Raw genomic sequence first — 23,972 nt, 5'->3', positions numbered from 1 at the left:
AAAGTAAAAAAACATTGGGGCATGCATCATCGGTATGATAAAAAGTATTCACAGTATAGGTAACTGGGGAAAATATTCTTGTCATCTGTAGGGTTTTCCATTTTACTTTCTGTCTGCCACTGCTCTGGAGTTAGTTTACTTTAGTATTACGCAATCTCATTTTAGGCTGGAGCATAGGCAGGAAGACTCTTTGCATCTAAATGCCTTAAGCTATTGTACTAGCTCCTAGGAGTCTCCTTCTCAGTGAGATCTAGTGGCTTGAGGTGTTGACTTTTTGCAGTTTCTTTTATTAGGTAAAACTGAGCATGTACAACCTGTTTTACTACAATGTAATTTGACAGCAATGCAGTAAGCTTAATTTATTTTTCAATGTGGTAACAGGACCCCAGAGTGCTGCACTTGAAGCTGTTGGGCGGCCAATTTCAACAGCACGCCCACCCACAGGTAAGATGTTTCTTTCAAAATATGTTCTTACCGATCAGGAATGGCCAAGAAATAAACTAGTTTCTATCTATTCTATTATTATCATTCATATAGATAGATAGATAGATAGATAGTGTGTGTGTGTGTGTGAGAGAGAGAGAGAGAGAGAGAGAGAGAGAGAGAGACAGACCCAGAAGCACAGCACGCAGGGAGATTTGTTTGTACAGAAGGATTTTATGAATTTTCCAAGACCTGCAAGAGGTGTTCAGGTAGCAAGCTCATTCCAGGCACTTGGAAAAGGAAAATAGCTGTTAGCAAATACCGTATTTTTTGCTCTATAAGACGCACTTTTTCCCTCCTAAAAAGTAAGGGGAAATGTGTGTGCGTTTTATGGAGTGAATGCAGGCTGCACAGCTAAGACAGAAGCCAGAACAGTGAGAGGGAGCGCTGCACAGCGCTCCCTCTTGCTGTTCTGGCTTCTGGCTTATCTGCGTGAAGCCTCTTCAGGGCACAGGGAATCTTCATCCCGCTGCCCTGAGGAGGCTTCTCGTGGCTTTCCCTGGCTTTTCCGGGAGGTGGGGGAAGGGACAGAGGGCAGCCCCTCAGTCCCTTCCCCCACCTCCCAGAAAAGCCTGCAAGAGCCGTGCTCCCTTTAAAGAGCCACGCGGAGCGTGTGTGTGGTTCTTGGGGGCTTTTCCCCGAGGAGGGAGAAGGGCGGCCCGTCAGTGATGGGCTACACTTCTCCCTCCTTGGGGAAAAGCCTACAAGCACTGCACACACGCTCTATGCGGCTTGTGAAAGGGAGAGCAGAGCAGAGCCTGGGATGCATACAGGCTCTGCTCAGCGCTCCCTTTAAAGAATATTTTTTTTCATGCACTCCCCCTCTAAAAACTAGGTGCGTCTTATGGTGAGGTGCGTCTTAGGGAGCGAAAAAATACGGTAATTTGTATATTATTATTGGCAAAATGAACATATGTTATCTTATTTACTGGTAATCCCTTTAACGTGTGTGTGTGTGTGTGTGTGTGTGTGTGTGTAAATTTTTTTTTTTTTTTGAGTTTTCAGCATTATACAAAACAAAAGATAAGTCCAGATAACTGTTATAATAACAAGTTTCAGAGATTGTTAACAGTGAGTCTATCTCTGTCTATATCAGAGATGGGGAGCCCGTGAGCTGTTGGATGTGGTTGGACTGCAGCTCCAGCCAGCATGGCAAAGTGATTAAGGAAGTCATAGTGCAATGGTATCTGATGGGCCACAGGTTTCTTATCCCTGGCCTATATACTCCACACTCTGTGTCTGTGGTCAGCAGCGTGTTTTTTTAAAATGATTAAATAATAATGGTGAAATGAATCTTCGAAGTATGTTTTGAATGTCTGTGCTGAAGGGCCTTTCATAGCTCTATTACTAAGAGTACCTACATGTATAGAATTCATGATGTTTCCTACCTTCTAGGTAAACGACCCAAGAAAACAGTTGAGAAAAAATCTGGGAACAAAGGTAGGTTACCATTTCACCATGTCCGATAAAACAAATCTCTCATGTTAATTTGCCCTTAAGTTAATCTAACTATCTTGGGTGTTCACAGACTGTAAAGCGGATATTGCTTTTCTGATTGATGGAAGCTACAATATTGGGCAGCGTAGATTTAATTTGCAGAAGAACTTTGTTGGGAAAGTAGCGGTGATGCTGGGAATTGGATCTGAAGGACCGCATGTGGGAGTTGTACAAGCCAGGTACTAGAAATATGTCCTATTTGGTACATCGCTCCTTCTTAGGTGCTATAATTTATAACAATGTGATTAGCGTGGGCATGATCTAACTAAAAAAGACATTATTACAGTTATGCATTTTCTGTTATAGTTTGAATCACATTTGAACTGCCTATCAATGCCATCTGTTTCCCTATACGTTAAATATTAAATGGCACCCATGGAGTATATTAGGAGTATATTAACAAGTAAATGAAAATAAATAGTAATGGTATAGAAAGTGATGTGTTGACACCAGTCTAGTGCAGCATTGTGATTACTGTGTTTAGCCCATTAGATCATGGTGATAAACCCACACTTGTATCACTCCCTAGCATTCGGTTGCCAAAGGCACATTTTCTCTGGATGTTCTTGTGATGCTTTTGGTTATTTGTACAGCAGGTGTGGGGAATATTTGCTTCTCCAGCTGCTGCTAAACTACAGTTCCCATAATCTCCAGCAGGTGTGGCCAATGGCCATGGATGATGGGAGTTGTAGTTCAGCAACACATTAAGGGTCAAATGTTCCCCACACCTCCTATATACGCTTGTAGTCATCAATAGATTTAATCTATATATAGGTATATTAGGGTTATTAGAACACAAGTGGGGAAAGCATGGTTAGCATGATAAGGGACAGAATAATAGCTATTCAGGGAAGAAAAACAGATATGCATTTGCTAAAGCCCTGCCTCACATTATGCCTCACCCCCTCCTATCTCCCTTTAAGTTTCTTTGATACAACTCACTGTTTTGTGCATCCAGAATACTTTTTTTAAGATGACGTCTGAAGTTCCCACAGTGCCAGATTAGCAGCCAGATATTAAGCACCACAAGACTGTGGATATACAGGGCATGGATACCCTCCTTACCAACAATTCCCCCAAGCTTGATACACGGTTGGTTTCATTCGGCTTCTGAATAAACTGCGCTTATGTTTGAACATTGGAAACAGAGGAAATGAGAGTGACCATCCACCACAGACATGCCAAAACATGGCTGTTTCTATATTGCGACGATCCAAAGCTTTAAGGTGGTATATCTGCTACAGACACATCAGTTACCATCACACTTCCAAAGACTGGGAGTAAAGTTAAGGACAAAAGATCAGTGGTCCAATATAATGGTTTAAAATGCACCAAAAAGCCTTATACCATCAGACTATTTGCCCATCTTTCTGCCTAGCATTTCCTACTTCTGAGTGGCAGTAGCTTTTCACAATCTCAAAAAAGGGTCTTTTCCATTACATAGGAACATTGGAAGCTGCCTTATATTGAGTCAGAGCATTGGTCCACCTAGCTCACTGACAGCCAGTTTATGCTGGCTGTCAGTGGCTTTCCAGGGCTTCAGACAAAGGACATTTCCAGGGCTACTTGGAGATGCCAGAGATTAAACCTGGAAACTTCCACAAGCAAGGTGGATGCACTGCGACTGAGCTATGTCCATCTCCTATTACCTGCAACTTGGCCCTTTTTAGTTGGAGATACCAGGGATCAAACCTGCATGCAAAACGTCTCCCACTGTAGTCCTCACCCCAATTTTAAAAACAATACTTCCGTTTCTTTGGGATCCTTACATCTGGTCTTGTGTAATGGCAAGTTTCCAACGCTGTAACTTTTTTTGGAAATCACTTCTGGGAGAAAGGGGCTATAAATCCTTTTTTCCCCCCTCTAAAATTTAAACCATCTGTGAGATTAAGTAGTGGAGATTTTATTTCTGCCACTTCCTTCCTCCCTCCCTCTGTCTCTTTTACTAAAGTATCAACTCTGCTCTGTCAATCCACATTGATCGTTACTGTGCGAATGTAATCCAAAAACAAATGATTGTTAACAATATATGTAAAAGAAAAAGGACCAAAAACATCTGGAACAATTTACACTGCTTGTTACCAAGCTGATGATGAGTTACCCCATAAACATCTAAGTCACAAAAGGATTATTCAATTATATTTGTGGGCTGCACTAGCAGCACAAACATTTCATCCAAGAGAATTAGTGTCATCTATGCTCCAAAAATGAGCAATTCTTCTGAAAACTTTAGTAGGGCCAAGAAAAGCTTTTTGTGTTGAGTGGCTGACGGTGATGGAAAAACACATAGAAGAGATTAAGGCCGGCAGAGTTTAAACTGAAAATAGCACTCCTAGATTTGGTTAAATTGTATATCTGACATGCAGCCAATGGATATGGTCACTTTGCTTGTGGTGGGAAAAATACAGAACAAAAAAACCCAGAACAGGTGCTTGGAAACAGTTTATTGAAGTGAGTCCAGTGCATTTTGACTGTAAATTTCTCTTCCGGGGCAGCTGTGAAGACATCCATTTAAACAGTAATTCACAACTAAGCACAAAAATATCTCCCATGGCAATAAAACATGATAATCTGCATCTTATTTTATCTTCATGTTTTTTACAGTTTCTTCTGAAGGACACATATCCAAATGCATTGGGCAAATGAATGCAACAGAACCCCGGGGGGGGGGGGATGAAATCTGCTTTGGAAAGAGAGGATTTAGAGTGGGGACAATTGTGGAGGTGGCGGGCGGCAGCGTGTACTTAAGCCTGAGCATACCTGCTTTTTTCCACTCCAATTCATCACATCGCAGGAAGAGAGTAATACGACCAGACCCTTCCCCTCTGCAGCAACCCAGCTGCTTTTTCCTGTGAGAGGTTCTATTCACCTGTTTACAAGAGAAAACTTGTGTTTGGAAACCCAAGGGGTAAAAAAAATGTATTGAAGCGTTTGTGTCAGGCAGGCAGAGGGTCAAGCATTTCTCTCTCTGTTCTTCCCTCCAAATAATCAATCATCTGCTTCCCTCTGTCAACAAAATGCTCTGATCTCCTTCCAGCTCCTGCAAGGTGGGGGTTTGGGGAATCAAGCTGATCATTCAGGCTTTTTGAGAGTGGACCTTAGATATGGTTGCTTCTATTCATAGCTATCAAGTCAAGAAGCTCATGTCCCCAAAGAAGAGATATGCTACGGGTTTTGGTTGTGGGGCAGGGGTTGCTGGAGAGCTAGACACATCAGCCGCCTTTCAAACAAGAAGAAAAGCAGATATAGAAAGAGAAGCTTAAACATGCTGACTTGGAAAAAGGGTTGCTACACAGCCTACACAACTTCCAGCAGCTCAGAACTTCGTTCTGTGCAATCAGAATGTGTTTGGTATCCAAACACGCCTAAAAATGTAAAAAGAAAAGAAAACAATTATCTATTTTAAATTGTATTTAGAATATAGATAAAGTTAAATGTGCGGTACAAGTTTATAAAATAAAAAATATGGCATATATGGCTCCATTTTCATAGACCTCAGTGACATTTTCCGCAATGCTGTTGTTTGCTCAGTTGTCTTTGTTTCAATGCTTTGGAAGGAAGACAAGAAGGTCTGTGGTCTACTTCCATCCACTGGTAGAGCATGCAAATGTAGAAGATTCTGACTGGGCTTAAAAGAGTCGATTTTCTTCTAACATAAATTTGCAAGGCACAGAGAAAGGAGCAGGGTGGAGATGCAGAAGATGTGCTCAGATTTCCCATTACTTCCCACTGTGCCTATAACACACATGGGACAGAGGAGAAACTAAGACAACTATTAAGCCCTTTTGAGATTCTTTACAAGCAGGCCCTACATGCAGCTAGATCATGCCTGAAGTGTTTTCACAAGTGATTTTATGGTTGCCACCTGATGCATACTTACCGTAGAGTAATTGCCATTGAACTCAATGGGATTGATTGAGTTATCAATATGTGTGTTGCTTAGAAAGTGAAAGAAAACTGTACATACCTTTTACTCAATGTGTGTTTCCGCCTCTAATTTACAAACCTGGAAAATGTCACCACTGATTAAGTGATGCTTGTGGAAATTGCCAAAGATTGTTCTGAGATAGGGTGCAGACATATCTGAGGACTGTAGCTATCTTTGTTAAGGAAGCAGTAATTTACTTGTGTCTAGGAGCACCAGTGGGTCTGAATCTGACTCTATATTGGAGAAGAAACTAACAGAAACAGATGTAGTAAAATCAGTTTTGAAAAGATTCATAGATTAAATAATGCCACTCAGACTCCAAAGCATTAATTTTAGCACTGTTACATTATGACCTTGTTCTGTTTGTTTGTTTGTTTTTAAATAGTGAGCATCCAAAAACAGAATTTTACCTGAAAAACTTCACTGCATCAAAAGATGTTTTATTTGCCATAAAAGAGATAGGTTTCAAAGGAGGCAATTCCAATACAGGTAAGTACAAGCCCAGGCAGGCAAAAGATAAAAAATAGTATTTTCAAATAATGATGTACTGTATATGAGAGGAATTCAATGTAGCTCTAAGGAGGTGGCTCTGTCAGCACATTTCTGGTTGTCTGATGGAACATTCTCCCCCCCCCCTCTTCCCATTGCATGCCCATGAGACCCCTGAACGAATTTTGGAGGGCAGGAAGAGGAGAGAGAGGAAAGGCCCATTGCGTGAGCAGAAGTCATTGTGCAAGCTCCCACTAGTAGCACCATGCAGTTGAATCTGGCCCTTTATCTAGACTAAAGGCATTCAAGCTATTTGCACTTAGAAATGCTGCCTTCTGAAATAACAACCAAAGTGATTGACAGCCTTGAACAACATATGCTAGATGAGGGGTGAGGGACCTCAGGCCTGGGGGCTAAATGATGGGAACTGGAGTCCAACAACATCTGGAGAGCCACAGGTCCCTCACCCCCGATATAGAGAATCACAACTAAATCTCTTCTGGAACTGTTTCACACTTGTATCTATAATTCCTGTGTGAGATCCCTGCAGAAAAGCATAGGGCTAGATTCAGCTAACTTGTCCCACTAGCTCAAGGACTTCCGTGAGCACAATGGAACTTTTCTCCCTCTCTTTCTCCAGCCCCCCACGACCCAAATTGGTGGGGAAGGGGGCAGGAGAATCCCCAAAATTGCTTGTGGGGTGAAGAGAGGGGAAATCATTCATTCGGTCAAACAGAAATATGTGTGCTGATGGATTGTTTGTAAAAGCACAATGTTGATAATTTGTCATTTAAAAATAATGTATTGATAACTCTCACGCCTCTTCTGCTATGATTTTGTAATACCAAAACATTTGTGACCCACCCCTGTCATCTAATTTCCTTTTTTTAAAAAATTCACACTGTCTTTGATATAAGTTTCTTTTCAGACAAAGTTTCTTTTCAGACAAAAAATTCACACTGTCTTTGATATAAGTTTTGATATAAGTTTGATATAACTTTGATATAAGTTTGATATAAGTTTCTTTTCAGACAAAGAGCCACTGCAACCTGTGTTCAGCCTTAAGCTGAACACAGGTTGCAGTGGCTCTTTGTCTGAAAAGGGCTAGCCCCCCCCCCCCAGCATGTAGGATGGCTGCCTTACTGCCACACTACTTAGGTTTTACAGATTCTGCAGCACAACTAGGAACGCTCTAATAATTTATGGTATGTCTCAATTATGCATCTTAACAAACTATTTCTATTTACTGTTCTTAAGTTCCTGGTCTGTGAAGTCTATGTTTTAGACATCTAAACAGAATGAGCTGTGCTTTCAAAAGTAGCAAAAATTGACAATCTAAATCATTTTTCTTTTCTCTCCCCCTCCTGCTGCCTTATCAGGAAAAGCATTGAAACACACAGCACAAAGATTCTTTACTGCTGAAAATGGGGTACGCAAAGGCATTCCTAAAGTCATCGTGGTTTTCATAGATGGCTGGCCATCAGACAATCTGGAAGAAGCTGGAATAGTGGCCAGAGAATTTGGTATTAATGTATTCATTGTGTCCATTGCAAAGCCCACACCCGAAGAGCTTGGGATGGTTCAAGACATTGGCTTTGTTGAGAAGGTGAGAAAAGGACTTCCTAAATTTCCCGCCTCTGGGTGGGGCTTCAGTAGATTTTGGACAAGATCCCCAACTGAAAAATTGACAGGTTGTAATCTACGCTTTTGCTAAGGTAGTGTTATAAAAGGAAGGCAATGTCAACTAAAAGCTCTTGAGAGTTGAGAAGTTTAGGGTAAAGTTCAGGAGATGGTGCAGCTGTGCTCTAGAAATAACCATTAGTCATCACTCATGCTACAGGGATCGTTGTAATATACATAAGAAACATTCTACACAGCAATCTCAGTAACAATAGGTAAGCTTGCTAGGGGAAGGAAAGCATTTTCCCAAGTAGTAAATATTATGGGCTATATCCAACTCAGAGTAGACTCATTGAAATGGATGAGCCTAAGCTAGTTATGCCTATTAATTTGAATGACTTTGCTCTAAGTAGAATTTAAATTGGATACAGCCTTGATTTTGCTTGCTGGTGTAGCATCACTAGGTTGGGCATACTTGTGTCTCTAGTGAATGAAGGCAGGAGTAGCTTTTATAGGAAATAGTCTGGTCCCTCTTCAGTTTTTTGCCTCAATATCACATTCTCCTTTGGCTTCTCTTACTCTTTCATCTTGGCTTAGCAATTTTATTCTTCTGTTATTCCACTCTTTTTACTGTTCTTTCTCAGCATAAATACACACACATACATACATACGCACACATACACACGCACACAATGATTAGAATCCATGGACCCGCTTTTGAGAGGGGGACAAGAGCAGCTTGCCCAGGCCGCCAGGGTTTGCTGCTCATCTGCAATTGTTTTCTTTCCTTGTTGGGGCAAAGCAGTGGATGCTTCCCCCACCACAACCAGTCTAGGGAGCATTGGATGGTCCTCCATAATGGTGATCACAGTACACTGAGATCTACCACCCCACAGGCTTTAATCAGCCCTTACGAAGACAGCATCAGCTGGGGTGGATTCTTGGAGACAAGTCCGGTCAGCACTAGTAAAGGTATTGACCATTCCCTCCCCACAATCTGCATTTACCAGGCAACGTGGAGGGGCTTTCTTAAATGGGCTGGGCACAAGCAAGGTTCAGTGGAAACCACATCCATCCCTGACTTATTAGTATTCCTACAGGAAGGTCCTTGACAAAGGTTCAAACCTAATATCCAAAAAAACCCCAAGCAGTGGCCATTTCTTCTATTCTGGCATGGCTAGATAGCCCTGCTCTGACCACTCACCCACTAGCAAACCACTTCCTCCATTATACTCCAGTTGTCCATCATTTTCCTTTCTGGGATCTTCACACGGTGTTCTCAGCTCTCCAATGTCCAACTTTTGAGCCACTGAAACAAGTACTGTTGAAGATTCTCTCTTTTAAAGTCCTGTTCCTGGTGGCCATCACCTCAGCCCAGAGAATCTCTGAGATCAATGTCCTGTCGGTGACAATGTTAGAAATATGTAGAGCAGCAACCTGAATGTCCCTGAGCACATTCACCAGACACCTTTGCTTCCTCTGAAATGGCATTTGGCAGGGGGCGGGCGGCAGCAGGCTCTCCCATAGTAGTAACTTGTTACAGTTGGGATCCACCCTAGCTGGGTAAGCTTTTGTACATCCCAACCCAGTGATGCTACACTGACAAACGGAATAGTACCATAGTACCTACCTGAAGGGTAGATTTGCTTGTTCAGTGTAGCAACACTGGGGCCACACCCTGCAACACCTTTTCCCATCTCTGTTTGCACACTTGGCTTTCAGGTAATGGTTTGTTGTTGGAAATAGGTTAACAATATCCTGAGCTTCAGTTCCCCACTGTTCATGCTCAGTGAGTATGCCGAACTGAAGAGGGGACAGACTTTTTTTTGTAAAAGCTCCTCCTCAGTGATACAACACTGGGCAAGCAAATCTACCTTTCAGGTAGGTACAATGGTTCTTTCTGCTGAAGTATAGGAAAATATGCCCTTTTTAAAATAGACAGTCTCAAGGGAACATATAAGCACCGTGCATCAAAAACAAACATTTAATGCAGTACCTCCCCCCACCAAAGGAATACGTCAAAAGGGTATAGGTAAGTAGCTAACATCCATTTATTCAGTAGGAGCCAAAATCCATAGCTTTTCTGTTTTGTTTTTTAAACAGGCTGTTTGTCAAAATAATGGCTTCTTCTCCTACAACATACCCACTTGGTTTGGTACTACAAAATATGTGAAGCCACTTGTTCAAAAACTCTGTGCTCATGAACAAATGTTGTGCAGCAAGACATGCTACAACTCAGTCAACATAGCTTTCCTGATAGATGGCTCCAGCAGCGTTGGAGATAGCAACTTCCGTCTCATGCTTGAATTTATCAGCAATGTTGCCAAATCATTTGAGATCACAGATATTGGTGCCAAAATTGCAGCAGTTCAGTTCACCTACGACCAGCGCACTGAGTTCAGCTTTACAGACTACGTCACAAAAGAGAGGGTTCTTTCTGCCGTCCGAGGAATCCGTTACATGAGTGGTGGCACAGCTACTGGAGAGGCCATTACCTATACAACCAGAAATGTTTTTGGACCTGTGAGAGACGGGGCCAACAAAAATTTCCTGGTGATTTTGACTGATGGCCAGTCTTATGATGATGTCCGAGGACCTGCTGTTTCTGCTCACAAAGCAGGTAAAATGATTGTCACTGTCTGTGCTCATACAAGTTACGTCTGGTGTGGTGAGTGTGGCTGCTTTTCAAGCTAATGATCTGAACAGCTGTGAAAGATAATTCATAGCTGTTCATTGCTATGTGTATTAGAACTCATTAGGTGGTGTCTGACTAGGTCATACTTGGTGGACTGAAGCTAGACTTGATTAACAACTCTACAGATGTCAGTGGGTCTACTCCATCTATGATTTAGTCAGATACCATCCATTACTTTGGGATACCCATCCTGGGTTTAACAGAGATTCCCACTACATTCTGGACCAACTTGCCTCATTACATGCTGTGACACAACAATCATAAGGGGTTGTATCCAAAGCAGCACTAAGTCATGGTCCCATTGGCACACAGATTTCTGCTTGCACAATGGAACTTTTGCCCTCTCCTCCTTCATGTGCTCCCTAAGTATGTTCTCAGTGTCCCTCAACCCTCGAAAGCAGATATGGGGAAGGTGTGGGGCACATGCAGGGGCAGAAGAATGGGCAAAGACCCATTGTACAAGCAGAAATCCTTGCACTAAAGAGACATGATGTTTGGATACTACCCATAGACTAATCAAGAACCCAAAATACGTATCGTGTGTGCTATGGGATCATTCTGCAAGCCATTTTACAAAATCTGCTCTCTGTATTCCTGTGAAATTGAAGCAGCACTATGGGCAGCAATGGGCAGGTCCTATAACCTCTTTATAGCTACAAAATAGGATAATGACATAGGCCTCACTTTTATTTATTTATTTAAGGAAGACTCAATAAACCATTGTCATGTCTGCTTGAGGCTTAAACCAGCCTTTCTTTTTTGCAGGTATTACCACCTTCTCCATTGGCATTGCTTGGGCACCACTGGAAGACTTAAAAGATATGGCCTCTGAACCAAGGGAGACACACACCTTTTTCACAAGAGAGTTTATGGGACTGGAGCAGCTTGTTCCTGATGTTGTTAGAGGCATTTGCAGAGATTTCTTGGACTCCAAACAGTAAATGGAAGGCTGCAGGAGATGACTCTAAATCACGTCAGGAATGCCAAGGAGGTCTCTCTAGGGTATAGATGTTCTGTTATTCTAGCACACAAAGGGCTACTCTTCTGCTTTCTTTAGGCAGATCTTGTACGGAAGTCAGTGGAAGTTTTGTTTGAATAAACAGTAAGCGGAGAAGTTAGCCCAAAGCTGCCATTACATATGTATATTTAATATTTCTCAGTTAAAGTTTAAAGTGATGCAGATCTTATAGTTAAGGTTACTTGATATTCATGTTATGTATATAGAGAAAATACACAGCTGCTCCTGGCATTAAATGCTGAATATAATCTCAGATACATTCTATCAAGTGTAAAAAAGATTGCTTTAGAATACTATCAACTGTGGTGAAAGGAATATTTTGCTGAGTACATAGCTATCAGCGCTGCATTTGCATAGCACAGACTAGTGCTTAGAATGTCTTCTATGCATCCTGATAGACGGTTCATGTACAGCAATTAGTTTCTTAAAAAACTATTTGACTACTCCAAAGCACAAATAAAAGCTGTTTAAAATCTGGCTAAGTTTGGATTTAAAACAAAACAAAAACAACATATACACACAAACCTTGGTCATGTGCATCTCCAAAGATTTGGTACTGTATGTATGAATAATTACTTGCTTAAAAAAAATAAAAAGCATTGAGTTCTCACTTCCTTAATTGCCTGGAATGCAATGAAAGTATTAAGAAGAAAAATGTTTTAAGGGGCAACTTTCAGCTTTTATCTGAATTAATTCAATTGTTGTCAGTGGGACTGAATTCATTTAAATCCAGTTATACCAGATTAAAAGACCCATGAATTGGGCTGTAAACTGCCTACCCACCATCAACTGCAGAACTGTTTGCCCCACAACAAGTTGTTTTGTTTGTAAACATTATAAGCAATTATGAAAGGTACAGAAGGGATCATATTTAACTGGCTTTTAGTCATAATTTATGATTGTCAATATATTACATAAATATAAGTGGCAACAATGCCTAGTATTTTTCTACTTTATTACCTAGGTATTTCAACACAGGTGTTGTTTTTTTAGTATGTGGGAGGGGAAAATATGCACTTTTCTCAGATTACTATTTTATTCATAGCTTTAAAACTGTTTGATATGGAAAATACACATACCTTACATGACAGCTGTTCTCCACACTATGGTTTGTTTGTTTTTTTATAAAACTCCCAATAGTATGCTATAATTCAATAAAGCAGTAACAAAGAATGCAGCTGTTTGTATCATTAACTGTGGAATTATCACAAGAAAACAAAAATAATTATTGTATACTTTCGGGGGAAATGATGAATTGTAGCAAGTGGTATAATGTAAGGCAAGGGTATGTCATCAATCTCAACCTACCCCATGGTAACTGTTTGCAGGGGGAACAGTGGTGGAATCCTGTGCTGGATCTGAATGGTTCAGGTGATGAGGCGAGAGCAGGCATGAGGCTTGCTTCTAAAACTGAACTCCTTTGCCAGGAGGGCCACCTTTATATTATTTCAGATGAAATATCTGCCACTTACACCTTGTATGTTGAAGCAACCTTCTTTCCTACTGCTAACGTCTCGTTAGTAGACAAGGCCTGCCTTCGGCTATAGGACAAACGTGCCAGAAGTCTTCCATTTTAAAAGCCAAACAAATATATTGGGTGAAATCCAGCATTGTGTGAGTGAAATTCCACTTGCACAAGGGGGCTTCTTCCTCCTTTCCTCCTGTAAAGTGCCCTAACTGCTTGGGTACATGGAAGGCCCCATTGCGTGAGCAGAAGTACATCCAAACAGCATTGGCTGCCCCCATTAATTTTCTTGAAACTTACTTATGACATCAGATTAGGTTTATTAGTAAGTTAGATGTTAATGGTACGTGAATATTTGCTTTAAGGGTTACTTTAAAGAGGGATAAATTTCCTTGCACTCATTCTCTTCCTTTTTGGAAGCCAATAGCCAGTTGCTATTATCTTCTCCCCAGTTAATACATTCGCTTTACAGAAGACTTGATCCAAAGTCTTCATCTGGTCAGGAATTCACTGCTGCATGTAGACACCTGACAGTCTGCCTTCAGCTCTTCTAGAGGACTGCTGCTAAAGTCTTCTTCTTTCTACAGACCAACTCAGTTTCTGTTTCAGTCCTGGTGTCTTCACTTCCTCCTTAGACAGCCACTGCCTGCCGCCACTAGGACCTTTCAGGTCTTATTTCTGTTTCTGCTTCTTCCTCTAGCTGCTTCTTCAGTCCCTAACTCCAGACTCCCACAGTGCTAGGTCTGTCTTTTTAGTCTCTTCAGTCAGAACTCTTTAACCAATGAAAAGTTAGGCTCTTAACAAACCAATGAGTTGAAAAAGAATGTCCACTTTAGGACCTATCACAGCCTAACTTTTTTATTCCATGTTTGTATATAAAAGCAGATCTCTAATGTTCACTGACACAACAGAAAACCTCACATGGTATAGTCACCTATTTAGTAACTTTTTCTACATTTTTCTTGACAGGCTGCCACCTATATATTGTATATTACTTCTAAATGACACCTGGGAGATGAAACCTGCCAACCTCTCTATCCTCATTTAGTTAACTATTCACAAATGGAGCAGTTTTCACATATTAATACTATGCACATGTAACTTTTACTGTTTCTCCACACTGCAAGTCTGTAAAAGCTCAGCCTGTGGCATTTGAGGCAGAATTCATCTTCCAAACCATCTCAGCTTTTTAAAAGCAAGTTTCCATAGTTGTGAAGATATACTTGAAATCTGAGAAGGCCGAGGAGGTGCAAGAATAGGATTTCTTATTGCTTGGCAGTGCTCCATGTAGGTCATCCTCGTTCTCCATGTTTAGCAAAACCAAAAATAAACAAAAAATAAAGTGCACACCGCTTCAATTTGCACAGCTCAGAGACTTTAGCTCTTCTTAATGCAGAATCTATTTCATTTGTACTTATTAGTGCAAATCACACACAACCCAGCAAACCATCTTATTGGATTCCACAAAAGAGAGAAACCCAAGGAAGGAAATGACACTCTTAAAAAGCATTTTAGCAGTTGAGGAAGTTCCAAGCCTCTAAACGGTTTGTGAGAACAGAAGGTACAGTATCAAACTTTATTTCGGTCACAGACCAGCATAAGATAAAACATACAGATAAACCGAACACACGAGACTTAAAACAGGTAAGGGATAAAAAGTAGTAATTAAAAGGCTTACTTAAAAAGACAGAAACAAGGACAAACGGTTAAAAGTGACTATGAGGGAGTGTGAAGGAGCACAGGTCTTACATTTTGGGCCTAGTATGTGGCACAAACCATCCTTTGACGAATATCCACCATGGCAGTGCAAAATCTAGCAACCGAGTATGTAACGTCTGGGATTTCATCTTGAAGTAGCAGAGAGGTATAAAGTTGTTCTGTGCAACCTGGGATTTTTTGTAGTATAGGCAAGATGAACCTGGCTTGTATATCTGTATAGCATTGGCAGTGAGAACAGAAGCATTGGATTATGGAGCTACAACTAAAACTAAGCTGGAAATGCTTTATGAACAGTTTGGCCATGTTCAGTTTAGTAAAACATTCTTTATGTCTGAGAACTGGGGAGAAAGTCATACCAATGCTCCATGGCTCTATTTCTTCCACTGAAACATTAGCTGCTGCTGAGCCATAAGACCAACATTAAAGAGGCTACAGCTGTCCACAGAAACAATTCAGGGGTGGGAAGGTCTATAGTGTGTAACCAGAGATTGTTCAACTTGACTATTTGCAGTCTTTCTACAACTGAGCCCTGCACATCATTATGTGGTACTGAAGAGAAGCAACAAGAAACAATGGTGGACTGTGCCTGTTGGTGATCTTCTGTATTGTATGGAATTAAGCATTTCACAACTAACTTCTAACAAATACTAGGACAATACATATATAAACTTAATATGTGTATGCATTTGTGTGTCTTCAACAGGAAGGATAGTGGTATCCACGTTCCCCATTTTTAATACAATTTCAAAGAAAAGCAGTTTGTTTGGCAATGTTTATTAAAGAGTCACATTTCATTTAAGCCTTAGAATGCAGCACTCCGGAAAAGCTGCCAGGAACAATGTTTGACTTAAGAAAAGGCAATTATGAAACTAATTCCAATATAATTAATTCCAATATAATAAAATAAAAACCACTCTTGCCTATTAGTTAATGCTTTAAATTGGTGGAAAAAACCAAGAGTGCAAATCAGCAGAAAAGTTTTCAAAAACCTCTACACACAGACACATTTTGAAACCACACTTTGAGCTCTATGGTCAAAGGTGGGGTTTCCTTTTTTATTTACAGTATAAATTTAATGCATCAGGATTGCAAACAATGGTGCTGCTTTTTCTCTGATCTGGTTCTATGCAATATATGCTTACATTACTTTGTCAAGGGTACGTTACCATCTTGTTTTGCTCCTGTTCAATCTGAGAAATACATTCTCTCTGCTAATCTAAATGTAAAACATGGAAACACAAGATACCATCCATTATAAGAACATTTTCCATGTCCCAATGATGTGCTCAGCAACTAATTCAAGAAACATGCTGCCACCCATTATTAGTTTGTATTGTGCCGATTTTCTCTTTAAAGAATGGGTCCATTTGTAGAAACAATTTATGGAAGAAAGACATGTTACAAGATTAAATGAATGGCACACAAAGGTTCTATGAACTGTTTTGCCATGAACAGTTACAGAAACAATCATCTTATGATTATGATTTTTGGGGCGGAATAGGCATGGAAAAACCACTCAAAATCTGTGTTTTAAGAATCTAGTCTATTAAATGGAAAGTTTTACACTCAAAAGTGTGCTACTTAGTATCATCTACCTTTTAGAGTAAAGGCACAATGATTTCATTAATTGTAGATGATAAAGAATAAACACAAGATTCCTTTAAGATTGTAAAATCAAATATCTAAAACTGTAATCCTAGTCGTCTGCCTCAGTGAACTCAGTGGGGCTTACTTCTGAGCAGGCATGTGAAGAATTGAACTGATTTGCTTTCAAATTTGACTCTAATGCCATTGCTTGACAATATTCTCATTTAAAAAAATACAAGCTGCCCTGCCATTGTGTTTCCCATTTTTAAAATACAAATCACTATTTGTTCTTGAAACTGGTTCTTATAAGGGAGTGGCACAGTTGAAACTGTTGATAAATATTACAAGTCTTTAAAGCAATGCAGTTTATTAAAATGTGCAAAGCAAGTTTTGTTAAAATTTAAACCTTCCTTTCCTAATTACTTGAAGAATAAAACGACACTTAAAACTCTGCAACACAAAATATAACCAACAGTAACATACAGGTACACCATTTAGTATTTATTATATGCATTTTATATACATTATTTTTTTAAACAGCTGTACTTTTGCTATGTTGTACAATCTTAAAAATTTGCTGATTCATAGTTTGTAAAACAGAAAACTTACAAAACTCATCAAAACTTGCAAACTGATCAGAAAGATTTTTGTGGAAGACTAGAAAAAATACTTTATTGTCTTAATCATGCAGTTACACAAACAAAATCTTTTTGTTACACCATAAACTGAAGCACATCTGAAAAAAACAAATCAAAGCAGAGAATAACTATTCCAAACACAGCCAATTTCTGACTCTTGATTCAACTACTTTTGCATTCTATTTGAACCGCAAATAAAAACATTTTCACTCCAAAAGTTCTGAAATGACTTCCTGGAATCAACTTTACTCCAGACACTTAACTGGAAAAAGTCTGTCTAACTTTTAAAACTATTACATGTCCCATTTTTAATCTATTTTAGACTGTTCGAAGAGTGCCATAATAGATATACAGGGCCCCTTGATACGCTACATAAAAAGAATATAAAGACCAACAAAAATGAAATAAATAATAGGCCATTAGCCAGATGGGTAATCCTTGATAAATAATCTCGTAAATACAGTTAAGATGTACAAAATATCACATAGTGATAGGATGCCAAGATTAATTTTAAAAGTTCATTGGGAGGGCTGGGGGTACTTAGTTCCTTTGTGTTTCGCTTACACAATTCTTTACAGTCAGTCCTTTAGGAAGCCAGTTATGCAATGATGATGAATTAGCATCCTGATGAAAGGACTTAGTTGAGCTTCATTAGATAACAAAGGAAACGGTATTGTTACAGGGCAGCGGGCCAGCAAGATCTCTGTGGTTTCGGGTCCTATAATGCAGAAAAAACATCATCCATACAATCTTGAGCACTGTTGTGACAGGCTAAATATATAAAAGACATATAAAAACTAGAATTTTATCCAAATATTTTGTGCAACTAATGCTAAATATTTTAAGTTAATTCCTTTTTCTTTAAAGCAAAATAAAAGTTTAAAAGGGGAATCTGTGGCATTTGACTGATAAGTGAAGATACTAAGAGATGCAAAGAAAGCTACTCTTGGAGCTCACTCCCCCAACAAGAGCACCACATTCCTAACCCTAAGGCAGCACACAGAGTCCAAAATAAAAGTCTTTAATAAGATCCGACTCCACGTTCGTTTAAAGACACACCTAAATAACAGACAAACGCTCAGTCCATATCCAGTCAAGGCTACAAATACTGGTTTGCTTTTTTTTTTCCTTTCAAAAATACAGTAATTACAGTTAAATGAATCAGCCCAGCGTTATTCACGAGATCGTGATTTGACCAATTTAAATCTGCCCCAAACACACAGTCTCTGCTGAGGCTGGTCACATGTAGTGTCTCATCAGTAACCGTTTCAGTGATGGCAGTGACGCATTCCCTCTTTTCGTCCAGGCAAACCTGCTACATGAGATGCAGGTTTGCTTTGTTATGTCACACAAATACTTTGGCAAGGGCATCGGCTCCTGCACTGGCAATATATGCTTTCGATGGATGAAAAGCTACGTCATAAATGGATTCATCCAGCTTTTTCCTATGGGCTGTTATTTCTTGCACACACGTTTTGCTGTCCAAATTCCACAATCTAATAGAGCAGTCATGACCTGAATGAAGAGAAAAACAAGTCAGGATTTCAGACATAGCTAAATACACAATACAACAAGATCCGCTAGCAATACAGGAGACGTTGCTGCTGCTGCTGATAATAATAATAATAATAATAATAATAATAATAATACTTTATTTATACCCCGCCCATCTGGCTGGGTTTCCCCAGCCACTCTGGGTGGCTTCCAACAGAATATTAAAATACAATAGACTTACTTCCAGACATCAAGTAGATTCCATTAGGGTCCACAGCTAAACTTGTGACAGCGTCCAAGTGAGCAACCATAGAATGGATCATTTTACCTAACAGCAGTTAAAGAACATGTAACGGTTACCAAGGATTCAACCTTAAGAAACAAAAATACTGCATTGTTGGATCAGAACAGGTTTCCATCCAGTTCAGCATTCTGTTTCCATTGGTGGCCTGCTAGGTGCTTCAAGGAAGGTCACAGAAAGGCATAAACATTTGCCCTTAAATGAGTAACAGTTTTAAAACGATTATGTTAAAGGGATGGCATATGACTTTTAGAGTCTTCATTATCATAGTAATTTTGTTTCTGATTGCCAATTCTTTATGAATGCCGCTTGAAGGCAAGTTGACACACTCTATTGAGAAAGTTAAACAGCTATTAATAGATTTGCAAAAAGCAAGAACAAACGTAGGAAACACCAAGCCAATAACATATTGAAAATAATTCCCAGTCACTGAAGCTGCACAAAGTACAGAATCCAGAGGGCTAGAACAGAATAATGGAGACAGGGATATGCTTCTCAATTTGGGGCAACAGACTAATCCCATCTGCAGCTCCTATTTCCTGATGCCAATTCTAGCTCCAGCTATTTCCCCGCCACAGCAGTGAAAGATAAAATACTTTTAACTTCAATCTTAAAGGAATAAACATAGGCTTGCCATCCCCCCCCCATCACCCCGCTGCACCTCAGCCACTGTCTTGAGCTGCTATGATCACAACATTCCAGTGGAGGATTTGGGAAACTGGGGATTAGGTGGGAAAGGCTGAAAGAAGACCCAAATGTTACAGACTAAAGAAGGGATGATTGACAGGAGAATCTATAGAACAAGCAGGAGCATAAGAAAAGTATCAGAGGAATTGGCAGGATGCTGACGAAAAGGAAGAAGGGCATTTTCATTTCCTTACCCGTTTTATTGTCAAAAAACTTGATGTGTCTATCTTCATGAGCTGTTATTGTTACAGGGAGTGTTGGGTGACTTACTACCCTGTTAATGTGATTGTTTGATTGTAAACCTGAGAACACAATAGAGATGACAATCAGAGGAGGAAGGGATCACAATGAATTCAGTTAACATGTTTGGTGCATATCTATCTATCTATCTAATCTCCACAAGTTATCCCTGTCACTCTAGCTTCTTATGGGAGTTTGCATGTATGTCAAAGGATGGATTCAAAGACAAAACTGGCTCCAATTCAGGAAAAGTGGGGGCTGGGTTGTTGCTATGAGAACGAGCAGCAGCAAGCCTCAGGCTCTCGTGTCCCCCTCCTTTGCACACAATCGGAAGAGACTGGACTCTTCCGCTTATAGCAAGACAAAAGATGCCAAATGATGGTTTGCCAAGAAACTAGAAGTGGAAGCTTTTCATCTCCCCCACCCCCACCCCAGAAAGAAATGGGAGGAAAGAAAATTTGAGCCAGAGGACATACCACGACTACCCCTACCCACTGTCAGTGGAGTTTTGTGGAGTAGTTGAGCTGCCGCCACCACATCTGCAGTTCAGTCATTTATGGCGAAGCAAAAGGTGGGAGGGCAGGACGATTGAGCCTGATCCCTGCAGAAGCTTCAGGCTGGAGCAGCGGTCAAGTTTCAAGTCAAACAATAATGGCTCAGTCCCCCTCTCTCAGAATGCCCCATTTCTGCTAAACTCCACTGGCCTTGGAACCCCTCCTCTATGTACAGCAGAAGACCAGGGAGAGAGATGAGTAGAGGGATGCCTCTGCTCAGTCTAAACCATCCTCACCCACACAGACCAGTGTATATGATGGTTTGATTGTTTTGCAACTGAACTACTATTACTCTGACACAGAACTTCTAATAAACCATGCTTGCCAATGCTTGCTTTAATCAAACTGATTATGGCGCTAGTTTTGGGGCGCTCATGTACTATTTTAGCAAAGATTTCTGGGGTATGGGCAATGAAGAAAAAGTGGATGAGCAGATGTGTAACACTGGCACTTGTACTACTTGAAACGAACATATTAAGAGGCAGCTTTCATTAGGCATCTCCTTACTTGAAGAGGTCTGGGTGAACATGTCAGCAAAAGGACATCAAGGACTTTTTATCTGGCAAATGAAATGTGGTTTTTTAAAAATCTTGTTTGTCCTCGCCATTCTTCTTTGAAGCAGTTCATCCTAATTCTTCCATTTAACACATGGGGACTTGCTGATGGCAACTTTCAAGACCTCCCAGTAAGTTCACACAGTTGAGGCAGGATTTAAAACAAAGTTTCCCAGAACCAAATTCAACACCACCAGAGGAACTTAAAAATATTCCTGTTTACCAGGCATTTGATGGCAGAAAGATAGTGTTCCTGGCAACTGTGAAATTATTAGTTGTGAGGGTATGTGAATGTTCATACATTTTCAGAAGTTCTGAGATGCTTTCAAATGTTTCGAATATGTTTTTAGATTATTTTTAATTGCATTGTTTTACTACACAGTCACCCTGGGCTCCTTTGAAAGGAAGGGAAGGGTAGAAATTTAACAAAAAATAAGGCCGGCAAGCAAATATCTGGTAAGAACAAAAACTGTGGCATCACTGAACTACTTTAGCTGAACCTCCCCAGGATTTCTGTACACATATTTCACTGATGTAAAATATCCATTTGAAGAAAAATATTTTCCTATATTTATATTACACCTTGGCCTTGTAAGATGAAGTCCCAGCTGCAAAAGTGATAAAAAGAGAAGTAAAGAACCTCTTTTGCTTACCAGAATCAGTCTGTGATGAAAGCATTACCAGTGCCTGGGATGTTTCCAAATCATAGATGACGGTGTTGCCAGTGCTAAATGACGTCACCATATGAGCAGGATCACAACCTATAAAGTCAACTGATGTGGGTATTCCATACTCTGGAGCCGAAAGAAAAGAACGAACAATGAATCTGTTAAGAGAACTACTTCTACATCCAATTTAAGTTTCTAAGATAATTAATTTACTCAAAGATAAATATAATAATTAAAGTCAATGTACTGATCTTTTTTTTTAAAAAAAAACTTCATACACCAAGCTATATTTATTTTAAAGCAATTTATGTTGCTTCCAAGTATAACTGCCACCCGAAATAAAATGGCTTGGATTCAGGGATCATAATGTGATTTTATTGGTTTATTTGTTGTTAGCCAGCCAGAGCAATAGAAAATACAATGAAAGGAAATTATTTAAAATTTTCAATAAACAAACAAACCATTGAAAAACAACAACATACAAAAACCAAAAGGACTTGGAGTTAAAGGAAACACAGGTGTCTAGACCATCATTACCTGCTATTATGAACTTTAGATTTGCTTCTAGAAATACTATTTCTTGGCTTGTGTGTGTGTGTTTACAAAAATATTTTGTTTTAAACTTAAACTTTTGTTAACAGATAGAAAACCTCAAAGCTCACCTCTATTTCCATTGTAAGTGCAAATGCAGGGCACTTTTTCTGGTGGATTCCATAATCTAATACTGCCATCTGCTGAGCAAGATAGTAAGTGATTCTTTATACCGCTATAAGCAAGACCCCAGACCGCATCCGTGTGAGCAATTAATGTGCCAGCTAGAACGTTTGGCTCTTTAGAAAAAAAAGAAAAACAAAATTAATTAGTCAATCTTTTGAGCATTTCTAACCAGCATCCCAAAAGATGTATGGGTTCTTATAATGCAAATCTGTGTGGATAATCTATCAATTTGTTGTGAGATTCCAAATTATATAGTCATAATAAATGATCTTATTTCTTGTCTCCACAAATGGCTTCGGGAAGCAGCACTGGATGAGTGCTACGTGGGTCCTACCTAGGCTTTTGAGCTATGGGATGCCACAGGGCACCAAACTGTCTCCAATGCTATTTAACATCTACATGAAGGTCACTGGAGCAAAGTATCATCAGTACGCTGATGATACCGAACTCTATTTCTCACTAACATCTGATTGGGAACAGCTGAGAAGGCCCTGGACTGGTGTCTGAATACAATGGTGGGCTAGATGAGGGCTAAAAAAGAAGAGTCTGACTCCTGGCAAGACTAAGACTCTGTGGGTGAGCAGTTAAGTTCCCACATCAAGGAAGTTGGAAAGCTGCCTGCCTAGATAGGATCCAGCATTGCCACTGCAGGCAGAGGTGTCCTTCATGGCTACGAGTGCCTTTCACCAATTTTAATTGATTGGATAATTATAGCTGTTCCCGGATCAGCATAGCTTGACCGCAGTTGTCCATGCATTGGAAACCTCACAGTTGGATCACTGCAGAAACAACCTAAGTGGATTAAACTACATTATGACATATTTCAATAATGCTTACCATATGTATCATAAGGATCCACATTTGGGCTAGGCATGTTCCACCATTGTATAGTTGCATCTATTCCACCACTAAAACACTGCTCTCCATTGGAACTAACTGCCAATGATAATACAGGTCCACTGTTTTAAAACACAAAAGCAGGACATTAAATTCCAAAGTCAATTTTGCTTTATTGTTTTAAATTTCAAAGATTGAGTAGAATATCAAAATTACACTTTTAAACACACATACTTGCTGGTAACCTTACAATTTTGTTAAATAGTACAAAAGCCAAGAATCAGCATTAAAATATGAAAGATTCGAGAGGAAAAATCCTATTAGTAGTACAATTGGAACTATTAACAGAATAGATACTAAGGACACATAAGGTGCTCATTTAGAAAAACAGAAACTCAACTAAATCAAGAACTTAGGAACAGCTAAGAACTTAAAGTAAGTATGATTAGTACCGTATTTTTCGCTCTATAACACGCACCCGACCATAACACGCACATAGTTTTTAGAGGAGGAAAATCCGTAGGCATGCCACCCGTAGGCATTTCCTCTATAACACGCACAGACATTTTCCCTTACTTTCTAGGAGGAAAAAAGTGAGTGTTATGGTGCAAAAAATACGGTAATTTAACAAACTCATTTGAAAAGTTATGAGAGAGAAGAGCAAGTTACCAGCACACACAAAAAGCTGCTTCCATTCTTAATACACAACATATCCTTATTTCATCCCACCACATAACATAAACAGTACTTCGTTTATCAGAAACAAGGGAACAAACACATC

At 39.8% G+C, this 23,972-nt stretch overlaps 2 protein-coding genes across 7 annotated transcripts in view; one reads left to right on the top strand and one right to left on the bottom strand.

Moving 5' to 3' along the window:
* The window catches only part of COCH (cochlin), a 33,555-nt gene extending 20,648 nt beyond the window's left edge, over nt 1-12,907 (top strand). For both annotated transcript variants that reach the window (XM_080978348.1, XM_080978349.1), the window contains 7 exons: nt 382-444; nt 1,879-1,923; nt 2,012-2,159; nt 6,294-6,397; nt 7,777-8,003; nt 10,121-10,637; nt 11,478-12,907. In XM_080978348.1, coding sequence (XP_080834474.1) covers nt 382-444; nt 1,879-1,923; nt 2,012-2,159; nt 6,294-6,397; nt 7,777-8,003; nt 10,121-10,637; nt 11,478-11,653 — 1,280 coding nt within the window. In that variant the 3' untranslated portion in view covers nt 11,654-12,907. The remainder of the gene's footprint in view (nt 1-381; nt 445-1,878; nt 1,924-2,011; nt 2,160-6,293; nt 6,398-7,776; nt 8,004-10,120; nt 10,638-11,477) is intronic.
* A 2,765-nt stretch (nt 12,908-15,672) lies between these two features.
* STRN3 (striatin 3) overlaps nt 15,673-23,972 on the bottom strand; it is a 44,317-nt gene continuing 36,017 nt past the window's right edge. For all 5 annotated transcript variants that reach the window (XM_080977936.1, XM_080977938.1, XM_080977937.1 and 2 more), the window contains 6 exons: nt 23,192-23,313; nt 22,300-22,467; nt 21,623-21,763; nt 19,816-19,923; nt 18,875-18,961; nt 15,673-18,654 (listed from right to left, as the gene is read on the bottom strand). In XM_080977936.1, the coding sequence (XP_080834062.1) occupies nt 18,485-18,654; nt 18,875-18,961; nt 19,816-19,923; nt 21,623-21,763; nt 22,300-22,467; nt 23,192-23,313 (796 nt within the window). In that variant the 3' untranslated portion in view covers nt 15,673-18,484. The remainder of the gene's footprint in view (nt 18,655-18,874; nt 18,962-19,815; nt 19,924-21,622; nt 21,764-22,299; nt 22,468-23,191; nt 23,314-23,972) is intronic.

The sequence above is a fragment of the Podarcis pityusensis genome (genome assembly GCF_964106645.2).
Source record: "Podarcis pityusensis genome assembly, chromosome: 1".
NCBI lineage: Eukaryota > Metazoa > Chordata > Lepidosauria > Squamata > Lacertidae > Podarcis > Podarcis pityusensis.
This window is presented reverse-complemented; position numbering and strand designations above follow the sequence as displayed.